The sequence below is a fragment of the Eucyclogobius newberryi genome, unplaced genomic scaffold, assembly GCF_026437365.1.
Source record: "Eucyclogobius newberryi isolate DKJ021-1_F unplaced genomic scaffold, fEucNew1.0.hap1 SCAF_11, whole genome shotgun sequence".
Classification (NCBI taxonomy): Eukaryota; Metazoa; Chordata; class Actinopteri; order Gobiiformes; family Gobiidae; genus Eucyclogobius; species Eucyclogobius newberryi.
Genome location: NW_027315735.1, coordinates 23,976,089 through 23,987,691, shown reverse-complemented (window position 1 = coordinate 23,987,691; position 11,603 = coordinate 23,976,089). Strand labels below are relative to the sequence as shown.

Below are 11,603 nucleotides of genomic sequence, written 5' to 3'. Positions count from 1 at the left end.
CTTATTTTGGTTGGGTTTTATCGTGGGTCATGGTCGCGGTAAATCTTGAGCTCTCCGCATTTCCTGCATCCTCTCCCTGGTTCGCTTTTGATTCTTGACTGCAAGACAAAGACAAAACACATCTAAATAAAATCTAACTTTGGATTGTATTGCACTGTGTTCTGGTTCTCACTTTTATCTCTGTGCATCTTGAACTTCATGCAACCCCCCATAAGCACAATAACGCCCAACGCAGAGCAGCCACAGATCACCAGAATAACAATATTATTGTCTGAAAGAGAAGATTAGACTTTTAGACATATGCAAAAGTCTACACACTTAAATAAATAACATATTTTAATTAGAATAATAGATAAGTACATTATTTCTATCAATAATCCAAGTGTCTACTTTTATAGTAGAGATGGGCAATAAAGACTATTCAAACAATAGAAATATGTTAAAACATGCACTTAAACGTTTTAGTTGAGGTTTGATTATCAGACTAATAATGTAAAAGATCTAAGTAATCACCAAAGTGCAGAAATATCACCTTATATCCTTAATTGTTACAACATAACTTGTTATTTTATTTTATCTTAAATCTTATATTTTTGTTGCATTTGTTAACTAAAAATGATGTGCAACAACATGACAACATTCATACCATTATGTAAAAGTCAATATATACTGCACACCAGTAGTTTAGAGGGTGAGGGGGTCATAGGGTGGGACTGGCACACTTTAGAGGGTCAAGTGGGTTTTCTTACTCTCGATAGTGACATCATGTGGCTCAGACGTGTAATCGCCACACTCGCTGTGGACCTCACACACGAAGGAGCCGACGTGCTTGGCAAAGGCCTTCTTGATGATGTACTCTCTCTCTTTGCCCACAGGTTCCTCGACAGAATCCTTCCTCCACTCGTATGTGACGCTCACTTTCTCGGGCAGGTCATGGACACAGATGAGAGTGACGTGCTCTGACTCCTCCACCTTTGACCCAGTGGAGTTGATGGATACACTGAAGTCTACACATGACACACACATACACAGTGAATAAGATCAAGTGATAAAGTCAACTGTTCAATCGTGCAAATGCAATCATATTTACCTCTCGTGCAGTTGTCTGGAACTTTTCCTAAAAACACAAACACATTTATACTTCAAAAAGCCTATTTGAGCATTTCTTTGACCATGTTTTTATTGCTAAGTTGGGAAATGTATTGAAAATCTGATAGTAATCGAGAAGTTTCAGAATAATCTTGAGCTTTAACGGGACTCATAAAACCACATGGTCACATAAAAATAAACTCCAATTATTTTGTGTTGAAATTACAGTCTATTTTCTAAAAAGAAAGCATTTCTAATCATCATTGTGATTTCAAGTATTGAGGCTTTTCCTTAATATTAAAATCGAGTTTGTCAAAAGAAATATCAGAATTTTACAGTTATTAACCTCATGACCAAACAAACATTGCCCATTAGATCACAATTTCTTTCAGCTTTTTAAAATAAGACTTTCTGAATCATAAAGTCAATGTGACATAAACCAGCAATTGAAAAAGCACTTTCCTTTTTTGAACAAAGATTGAACTGAAATGACCAGTTTTTTGCCCCTTATGATTCTCACAATTATAATCTTTTAGGTTTTACGATTATATTGTGACCTAAATAATGACAGTTATCGATTAACCTAATAAACTAGCCATCGGTTTGTGTTATTATTGCAAACGTGTGTGCGATTTTAACTGACCGTGGCAATTTTTGAGATTTGTTTTCAAGTGCAAAGTGCATTATAAAAGATGGTAACAGTGTTTTTGGCTAAAGGTGCACTATGTAACTCTCCGTTGTCCATCACCTGCTTTTCTGCTTGGGTAAAACCTTTGAGGAACCCAACCCACAGTAAATAATCCATGTAAAAACACACAAACACAGTCTAATAAGTGATACTGAATACAAACCATCATCACAAGCAGATAAGCAGACGTTACATGCAGCTGTAAGATAAAAGGAGTAATGATTATGTATTTCATTTACATTTTTAGACGTACATTAAACATTTTTCGAGGATGAAGTTATGAAGGATACATTTACCTGTCACGTTTGCATCCAATAATGAACATTTCAGGCACTCTAGAGGCACACATTCAGACTGGGCATGCACTACAAACACAACAGGTACAGTACATTTACAATCAACACTAAACAGCACTAAAAATCACATTGGTGTAATGACTTGCCTTCAAAAAGATGAGCAATCAGAATGTAAAAGAATAACATCCTGTCAAAAAGGTGTCACGTTAGCCGACATGATGCTTATTGGAATACAAAGATGTGAGAAACTGTAGCTGTACCTGAAGATGCTGCGTCCATAGATGCGTGCGCTGCTTTGCCTGTGCAAACACTGTCCCTTTGGAGAAGAGATGATCAAAACCACTGACAGCAATGCAAATCATCCTAAAACTGGAAATTTTAAACGTCACTAGTGTTTGCATATTTAGAAGGAATAGGCAGCGTCAGAAAAGTCCTAGTCCAAGTCCAATAGTGGTTGTCTATTTGCACATTTGCCACTATGGAAATGATTAGTTCAAGACCAACAAACATTGTTTTTGTAAGGATACACAGTTCAAAGTGTGTTCGAATCAAATAAGGATTTTACTGAGAGCACTTTTTATATTGATTTAGACTATTAACATAAAAAAACAAAACTTTTTCCGCCTTTGAATTAAAAAAGAGATTGGGAAAACGCAGCTCAACCAGTAGAGGGAGCAACTGACCACCCATTCAGACCAGAGGAAGCTTTTATTTTATTGTACTTTTCTGATGCACATCATTTTGCAGCTAGTCTGACATAGATGCAGCCTGGACCACGTTAAGTAACACAATTTACTAAAGCAAACGTAATAGTATAAAACTCCAGATTGCGTTATGAGTATAGCCTACTGCGCATGTCCAAAAACAAGTAATTAGACCACCTGAGGGCCCGTGTTCAGCGCTCTCTCTCTGTGTGTGTGTGTGTGTGTGGGGTCCCGTGAATCTGCGGCCTCTGCGGCCTCTGCTCTTCACACCATGGTGACGTTCAGAAGACTTCATCACAAACTGGTGCGGCTGTCTAAAATAGTCCCACAAAAGCCATTAAGGAAGTTTGAAAGATGTGAAAATCTTTGCTCTGTTGTTCCTGGCACAAAGACTGCGAAGGTATGAGCGCCTCAGTTAATTAATTAACATCCGGGAATGTGACCTACATTCCCAACTTCTACAAATGAATGCTTTCTTTTCATGTGATTTTTGTGGGAGTTTAATGGGAATGACTTGTTGCCTATTCATTCTTGTGATAAATGCCTGTATGAAATGCTTATTTAATTGCCCATAGGTCTTTTAAATAATGTTCAAGTAAAGGTTTATACATGTTCTTGCACTAAAGCACATAGTGAGTTGGATAAGTGCTGGATAAAAGTGTGATGTAGTGCTACAGAAAATCTCATAATATTGAAACCACTTCATACCACTGACTCAATAGGACCCTTTTCTAAATGTTCAATATTGTAAAAAAGACAAAAACGATTGAGCTGCCACAAATGGAAAGCTGGATGAAACTATTTTGAAGTTGATTAGTGTCTAAATGGTTCTAGAAGTAACCTATTTGACTTTCTGCAGCTCAAATCGTACGCCAGTAAATAACTTGATTAATATTGAGCCCCAAAAAAGGATGTTCTGCCTTTTTTATTTTATTGAACAATAAGCTGTTGAGTAATTATTGTGACAGGCCAAGTGCAGTGGAGAAGGTTCTCACTGCCCCAGCATTATTGAAGGACACTGAATGCTATGTCTTGGGCCTAGGGAAGTCAAGATTACTCGGTTAATCGATAATTGTAAGGACTAAAACTATTTTAGAAGCAGAATTCTTTACACATTATTTATTCTGTAGTCTAAAAAATATAGTAAAGTGACGAATTGGAATGAAAGAAAATACCCACTTGGGCCTCTTCGGTGTTACTAAAGTCTAATGGTAGATATGAGTCATATTAATAAAGGAATTAAAAGTTCTGGTAGAAACGATTTACATTATAAAAGCTCAGTGTGTGTTCATACTTGACTCTCAAGCCCTTGACACTTTTTTTTCCCATTTCTGTTGACACCAGTATCGGTCTATTCTGAGCTTTAATGACTGCTTGACAGGTCAACCTTTTTTAAAAGCATCTTTGCCATCAAACCTTTCTCAAAAATGCCACGCACCAAGTAAGCGTAACAGAAATGAGACGGCAAGCTGCTGCTTCTCTCAACTGTAATTCTGTACTCAGTTGTATTTCTCAAAACACAGACCCAGAACAGTTTGATCGGTGTAACCAAACTTCCTCTTTTGTGGCGAGTTGCTAAGACTTCCCTTTCAGACAGGAAGTGGCAGGAAGTCCAAAAATGATGAGTTTTGAGTGTTTATGACGGGCGGAGTGATTTGTTTTGCCCCATTCTATGAACGTCACACAATACTTGGGTTAGTGACTGTTTAAGATGTCAAAGAGAGGTGCATTCGGGCATATGGTGAGTGAAAAGCATTTTAACATTTAAGTTTATAGAAGGTATCCCAGGACTCTCATTGGTAGTCATGTGTCTGGTTGAATAGCCTTGGTTTGTGAGGGTGAAAAGCTTGAGTCAGAGGCAGAAAGCGCAGCACCGTCTGTTTTGTGCAGGACGAGATGGACGCCGTCTGGAACAACTGTTAAACTGTAGCCTTTTCAAAACGTTTCTTTATATCCTCGTGTGATGTAAAGTCTTACTGAATACTTGTCACAGAGTATTGGTCATGTTATTGCTTTCAGAAGTGTTTAGGTTTGAAAATTCAAAATTATGAAGGGGAAAAGGATTCTAAAGTAGTCCCACTTCACAACCACCTTCTCTGTGCCTTATGTAAGACTTGTACTGTCAACTCACATCCAGTTGTATTTAACATGCAATAACACCGTTGTGTGATTTGTTGAACTCTTCGGTCTAATCTTTTCTATCAAAATAGTTTTCTTGTCCCACATAACTTCTACTAGATGTTTTCCTCTATTTTAAAGTTGAATGAACTGTCACAAACCACTTCCTGTGAAAACGTCATTGTTTTCACAGTTGCGTTTCAAAAAGTAAAAGTAAAACACTTTACTTTTAATTGATTAAACATGTTTACTGTTTTGAAGTGCTAATTTACGGCACAATGTCAGGTAATTACAAGGTAAATTAATGTATTTCTTTTTTATTTTCTTTGCAGAGTCAGGCTGTGTCAGATGGAGGTAAATACAAGCTGCTTGTGGAGTTGCCAAACATTACAGTCTTCACCTCGACATGTCGTTGCATGACACTGAAATATCTGATCTGCTCAGAGCTGGTCATGCTTTTGTGCTCATTAATGGGTGTGTATGCTTGTGATGTGCTGTAGAGTTGAACATGTCTGCACGCAGCTGTGGAGGCAGTAGCTCCAGTCTTCCAGAGACCCCAGGAGGGGCGGGCGACCAAGGCAACAGTGTGCTCAGGTGGGCTGTCTCCTTTGAAAACCTCCTGGAGGACCCCTGTGGTGTTCGCTACTTCACGGTGAGTTTAATATTGACTTAATTCCTCCACATGTGTTGTCTGTTTAAACGTGTGGTTCTCCACAGGCCTTTTTGATGTCTGAGGTCAGTGCAGAGAACATCTTATTTTGGCAGGCCTGTGAAAAGTTCAAGAAAATCCCCGCTACATCTTTGATTGAGGTGGGTTGTTAGTCATTTTGACTTTATGACAAAGCTGATGTCTCAGAATTTTTGACTCCATTGTTTGTCTCTAAAAATAATATTATTTATTGTCAGTATTTGCCTCTTTTGCATCCGGCCACAGAATTGCTCTAATTGCAGTGTATTGTGCTTGTAGCTGAAGACTGCGGCTCGCTCCATGTACAATATGTATCTGTCTGAGAGCGCACCATATTCAGTGAACATCGATGACTCGGCCCGGATCGAGGAGCAGGACTTGGAGCGGCCTGTACCCGACATGTTTAACAAAGCTCAGGCTCAGGTCAGTTCTCTCACTTCTGTTGTGTCTGACCTTCAGTGCTCATCTGTCTGTGCTCTCTTGCAGATTTTTAAACTCATGAAGATGGACAGTTACCGGCGCTTTGTGCGCTCTCCCATGTACCAGAGCTGCATCAGTGTTGAAGACAAGCCCCCGCCGCCTCAGTCCTCAGAGTCCAATAAAGGATCCCGGGACAATGTGAACAAAAGCCCCCACAGTGACAAGAAGGTCCAGCCACTTACACCACATAGACATGCACGATTTTAATGAATTTAAAATGTAACATTAAAATATCATGTATCTAATTCAAGTTTAATATTTTTTCCGAACAGAACAGAAAGTCAGACTTGAGTGGATTAAGAAGTAAACACCATCAGAAAAGAGGATCTTGGGGAGGTAGTCTGTTTTGTTTTTTCATTATTGTATTAGTTTTTACCATGTTTAAAAAATATATAATTATTTCTTGATTTTTAATAGAAGTTGAAGCTTCAGCAGCGCACATTTTGGTTTCACGAAAAGAGTCCCAAATGTCAACCAAGTCCACCAGCAGCGTGGAGCTTGGCTCCCTCTACAGGCAGATTGAGGTCAGAGCATGTGTTAAAGAACCCTAACGGTCTGTCTAGTGTTGATCATTAAAGGTCCCACATCATGCTAAATCGACTTTTCAGAGCTTTTAACCTTCTTACAGTGCTATTGGTGCCTCATATGTGCCCAAAATGTTTTTTTGATTGACAGCCATTGCTATCCATCCCTTTCCTCGGATGTGCAGACGGACGGGGCTTACAAGGGGACGCCGTCATACACACACGGGGGGACGCCGTCATACACACACGGGGGGACGCCGTCATACACACACGGGGGGACGCCGTCATACACACACGGGGGGACGCCGTCATACACACACGGGGGGACGCCGTCATACACACACGGGGGGACGCCGTCATACACACACGGGGGGACGCCGTCATACACACACGGGGGGACTACCTACACGGGGGCACGCGACGCGTCATACCTACACGGGGGTACGTGTAGCACAGGGGGGGGCGCGTCATACCTACACGGGGGGTACACGGGGGGGACGCGTCATATCTACACGGGGGGGGGGACACGAAGGGACGCACGCGTCATATAACACAGGGGGACGTGTAGGTATGACGTCCCCCCCTGCCCCCGTGCTCGAGAGGAACCGCGTCAATTTAGGCACAGTTGGCTTCAAACGCTGCTACTTTTGTTCCAATCCTGCTGCTGACATATGCCACTGTGTCATCTGCTGTGTAGTGGCGCACGCCTCGGCCTCCGTTTTCATTCCCAGCATCTCCACGCTGAGACTACGTCATGGGGTGGGCGGGGGAGGCAGATCGGTCTTCGCAAGGGTGGGGGCGAATCTCAAACTAAGCATTTCCGGGTTTGTGAGCGGGTCCAAGACATGGGTGATATTTCATAACTATTATGTTATGAGTGTTGCACAACATTTATTATGATCAAATATACCTTTTAGGGTAGACTATGAAACGGGGAAAATAGCATGATATGGGATCTTTAAAAAATAGTATTAGATCTTTTGTGTTCTTTAGAACGGGCGGCCTGGCCCTCTTCCCTCAGATGACAGTGGGTGTGGCCGGCTTGGAGTTGAAGGTGGCTACTGCTGCGTCTATCTGCCCGACGGCAGTGCCTCTCTGGCCCCGACACGGACCGGACTGCCCATCCGAGACATGCTGCAGGGACTGTGTGAGAAGAGAGGCTTCCCACTCAAAGATGTCATTATTTACCTTCATGGCAAGGACAAGGTGATGGCCGTGTCTTTTATTGGGGACAAATTCACAAACCGTAGTACAAGCATATTGATACTAATCTCTTTCCTGTGACTTGTTTGATCTGTGAGCATCCTCTTAATTGCTTGCACATTCTGTGTCCTGTGCCAGCAGCAGCCTCTGTCTTTAGACCAGGACTGCACTGTGCTTCGGGATCAGCAGGTGTCTCTGGAGCTGAGGGTGACATTTGCGTGAGTCGACCACTTCCTGTTTTCTTATCGCTTAAACAGGCGACACACCAGCAGCTCTTAGCTGTTTTAGGAGGAAGTCCTGCTGTCTGCTACTGGAGAAAGTACTTGATCAGATCAGTGTGTGAATTTGGCTTTTCTGTGTGGACTGCTTTGGGTGACATAGTAGTTACTTAACACATGCACACTGTGCTTATGATGAATGTTATTTCAGGCTGGAGATAGCATTCACTGGTAAGACAGTCGGCATAATGGTAAAGTCAAGTAAGACACTGCAGGATGCCCTGTCTGCGGTGTTGCAGAAACACCAACTCAAACTACATGAAGTGCAACTCTCAATGGTTGGTACAAAACACATAAAAACAGAATTTACAAGTTAAATCTATAATATTCCTTATGCTGTTTTTTTTTTTTTTTTGCTGGTTTAGGCTGGGAGTGCCATACCAGTAAACATGAACACCAGTGTGTTCAAACTGGCCAACACAACGCTTCGATTGGACAAAGCCAAAGGTCTGGACATGACCTTTTTATTTCTCTAAGTGAATCAGAGCCAATGCATTTTGTGTCCTCCCTCCAGCAACACAGACGGACACATAATTAAAACAACACTTTTGACCTGTGCAGTAATACCTTTTACACTGAGCCTTATTCTATTTTGGTTATTGGACAAAGCCAAACTACATTACAGTTAATGCGTCTTTTCTGTGTGCTTGTGTTTATGTAATTGTCTGGATCAGGAGCAGCCTTAATGTTGGCTCCAACTTGCTCTTGGCAAACAGTGAAGTGTCTTTTCACTGTCCACTTAAGTGCTCTGATCCCTCTCTCCCTCCCCCTCTCTCTGTCTCTCATTGTGAGTCTGTGTCTCACTCTTCCCTTATAGCACTGTCTGACTCCATTTGGTTTGTTGAGTACTGTGTCACTTTGAGTTCACTGGACTTGTTTCCAAACCATAGCCAACTTCATGTTGCATCAGGACTGTATTCTCAGATTTACTAAAGATGAGGGGGACACAAAGATCCGTTTAACACTTTTCAATAACATTTCATTATCACACTGACATCAGTGTGTGAATTCTACCGTCTAAACTGTAAATCTGCATTCTTGTGTTCCTGTGCAGGGAAGGACCCAAACATTTCAAAAGGCGCTGTCCTTACAACATCTATACCGGTGACCCATTTAACACAAAAAAAAAACACACCTTAAATTCCCTCTGTGCAAGTATTCCCTATGCAATATAACTGATACTGTTCCAGGCTGTAATGGAGACCGAAGGGGAGAAGGTGGTTCGATCACTATCGCTCAATGACAGGAACAAGGCTCAGCTCAAGCCCAGTAAGAACCCCGACATGGATGGTAGGACGCCCCTCAGCTGTATGCATGGGCCGGGCCAAATATACACTCAGCTTAACCGTTTATTACTGGTTTGAGCTATCCCTTAATAATAGTTTGGGTTCATGTAAAATAACCTCTAGGTGTTTATAATTGAATGGTTTAGCCTTTAACCTGTGACCTGGTTTATGATTAGGACTATAATTTCTAGGCCTATGAATATGAAACAAAAATGTACACAAAGGTACTTTTACTTTAGTATAAGGCTGTGGTTAACATTGGGCTCCAAGATTAATATGGCAAGTTTGTAAACTCAATTTCTTACCAAAAATGAGAAGTTTGACAGATTTTGGAAATGTCTTTCAAAAACTACAAATTGACCAGAGTTACAGAGGCCTCTGTCCTCCATAGAAATCATGACATAAATAATACAATTCTGTTCTTTTCAGTAATGTATGGGCTTTGCAGGGTTGCTGGACATGCTGACGAGGGCACAGTGCTGCCGCGTGGACGACCAGAGAGGACTCCTGACCAAAGAGCAGCTGGAAGTACCTCTCTTTCTGCAGCAGAGCCCTGAAAGTGGAGCAGAGAAGTCTGAAACCTCCACTCCTCGTCCCACAGATGGAGAGAAGTCTGAATGTAAGAATCAACATAGTCCAACAGCAGCAAAGACCAAAGATGTGAGAGAAACTGCTGTCTGAGCCTGTGTGGGAAATGTGTAAATGGACAAAATTAATTTAATTGAGAAGCACTTTTGCTCGGACATAAACTCGGATGCAGAAAATTATCATTTGTAGCATTTGAACACTACAAAAGCCAGTGATTTTTGACATAAATACACTGAAATATGTGAGGGGGAAAACATGAAATTATTCTACAATGTTTGGAATGTGTTAGAGAGAATATGCTCTTATTTAAACTCAAACATGTTCCAGGGCCAGAGACTTGTCCAAAGAGTGTTTGAAATGAATTTTAGTGTGTAATTTTTATTATGGCTTTCATGTTTATTTTTGTGTACCTTTAACATTGTTTGCTGTGTTCTTACTGACTTTCTATTGTGTTTATATAGTTGATACGTCCTGTTTGCTGTGATGGCACTTGGACCAAACCTGGCCCGGTCACTGTTTCTGCCTCTTATATTTAGTGCGACTCATCCATAAACAAATCCTCAGAAGAGTGAAATGGACATGGGCTTTGAGCTGGAGCTTTTTTTAAAGAAAGGATTAAATGTTTAAAGATGTCTTTGGGATTTTTGGTGGTGCCTTGTCTCTTTCTTCTCTGTCAGGCTTCACTGGATGATTCACGGAGGTCAGCTCCTCAAATACGTGATGTGGTTTTGTATGTGCTCTGACTGTGGATGACTCATGCGTTTAGCCCTGTCTGTCATATACGTGAGTGCTAATTCTTACTATTGTAACATTTCTGTGCCTTGGTATCACAACATGTCGTCAGATTTTGCGCAGTGACGGGGGGGATAGTCACTCTGATTGGTCTTTTGTGGAAGATTTGTAGCCAATGACTTGCCTTTTTTTCCCCCGGACCTGTTGCAGTAATTACACCCTGTATTTGGCAATTAGATTACGAAATAACGTGGATGAGTCACTCATGACTTTATCCGGATGATGTAAGCAGCATATATATATTATACATTTCATAGTACGTGGGTAAAGAAGAATCCCATTCACACTGGCTGTGTCGTCTCTGAGGATTCCTGCTGTCGGGCTGATGAATGCACCTGGCTCAATTCTGGTGGTTTAGAGAAATGTTCACATTTGCAGTGCCAAAGAGAAGCTGGCTCTGAGTGCCTGCACACCTGGTGTGTGTGTGTGTGTGTGTCTGTGCTGCGTCGGCGGAGCTATGAATGGGCTCCGAGGGGTGTGCTCTCAGACAGCATCGCATCGGCAGTGAGATGAGAGCCATCCACTGCTCTGCACGTCTGCACTGAGCTCAGGAGCAGCAGAGGTGAGTGCATGAAATACTCTGTATACAAATGCTGTTGTTTTTTCAATCTATTCAGGGTTTGTTTGAAACTGTCTTTTGTCCTTGTATAAGGCTCAATTTTGTTTTCTCATCTGCTCTGTGTAAATTTGTCAACATTATCATTTTTGTTTACTGTAACAATTTTTTGTCTGCTGGTGTCATATACACCTCACAGCATGCTGAAGTAACACCGTCATTAAGTGTTTGTTTAGGAACTCTGCTCACGCAGGGCTCGTCCCTGTCTGAGCTTGTGCAGAGGAACCCCAAGAGCTGTAAAACAAACTGGTGA

The 11,603-nt window shown here is 41.4% G+C and overlaps 1 protein-coding gene across 5 annotated transcripts; it reads left to right on the top strand.

Moving 5' to 3' along the window:
* The first annotated feature begins 3,028 nt into the window (after positions 1–3,028).
* rgs14b (regulator of G protein signaling 14b) lies at positions 3,029–10,576 on the top strand. Of its 5 annotated transcripts, none has more exons than XM_072439402.1 (15): positions 3,029–3,177; positions 5,228–5,249; positions 5,396–5,547; positions 5,613–5,705; positions 5,863–6,006; positions 6,070–6,231; positions 6,336–6,399; positions 6,481–6,587; positions 7,581–7,793; positions 7,929–8,008; positions 8,220–8,346; positions 8,434–8,515; positions 9,123–9,172; positions 9,259–9,337; positions 9,803–10,576. In XM_072439402.1, exons 1-15 carry the CDS (start codon positions 3,049–3,051, stop codon positions 10,033–10,035), a joined length of 1,737 nt encoding a protein of 578 aa, XP_072295503.1. In that variant the 5' UTR covers positions 3,029–3,048; the 3' UTR covers positions 10,036–10,576. The 5 variants fall into 5 exon arrangements, with proteins under 5 accessions (XP_072295503.1, XP_072295495.1, XP_072295487.1 ...); XM_072439394.1 differs by having other exon boundaries at positions 3,034–3,177; positions 7,935–8,008; positions 9,259–9,358; XM_072439386.1 differs by having other exon boundaries at positions 3,034–3,177; positions 7,932–8,008; positions 9,259–9,358.
* The last annotated feature ends 1,027 nt before the right edge of the window (positions 10,577–11,603 follow it).

Bases quoted from the DNA above. Each gene is read 5' to 3' on its own strand.
- rgs14b (XM_072439379.1), top strand. From the start codon at position 3,049: ATGGTGACGTTCAGAAGACTTCATCACAAACTGGTGCGGCTGTCTAAA. The intron at 5,548-5,612 runs GTGAGTTTAATA...GGTTCTCCACAG, and splicing joins GTGGTGTTCGCTACTTCACG to GCCTTTTTGATGTCTGAGGT. The intron at 7,794-7,928 runs GTGATGGCCGTG...GTCCTGTGCCAG, and splicing joins ACCTTCATGGCAAGGACAAG to CAGCAGCCTCTGTCTTTAGA.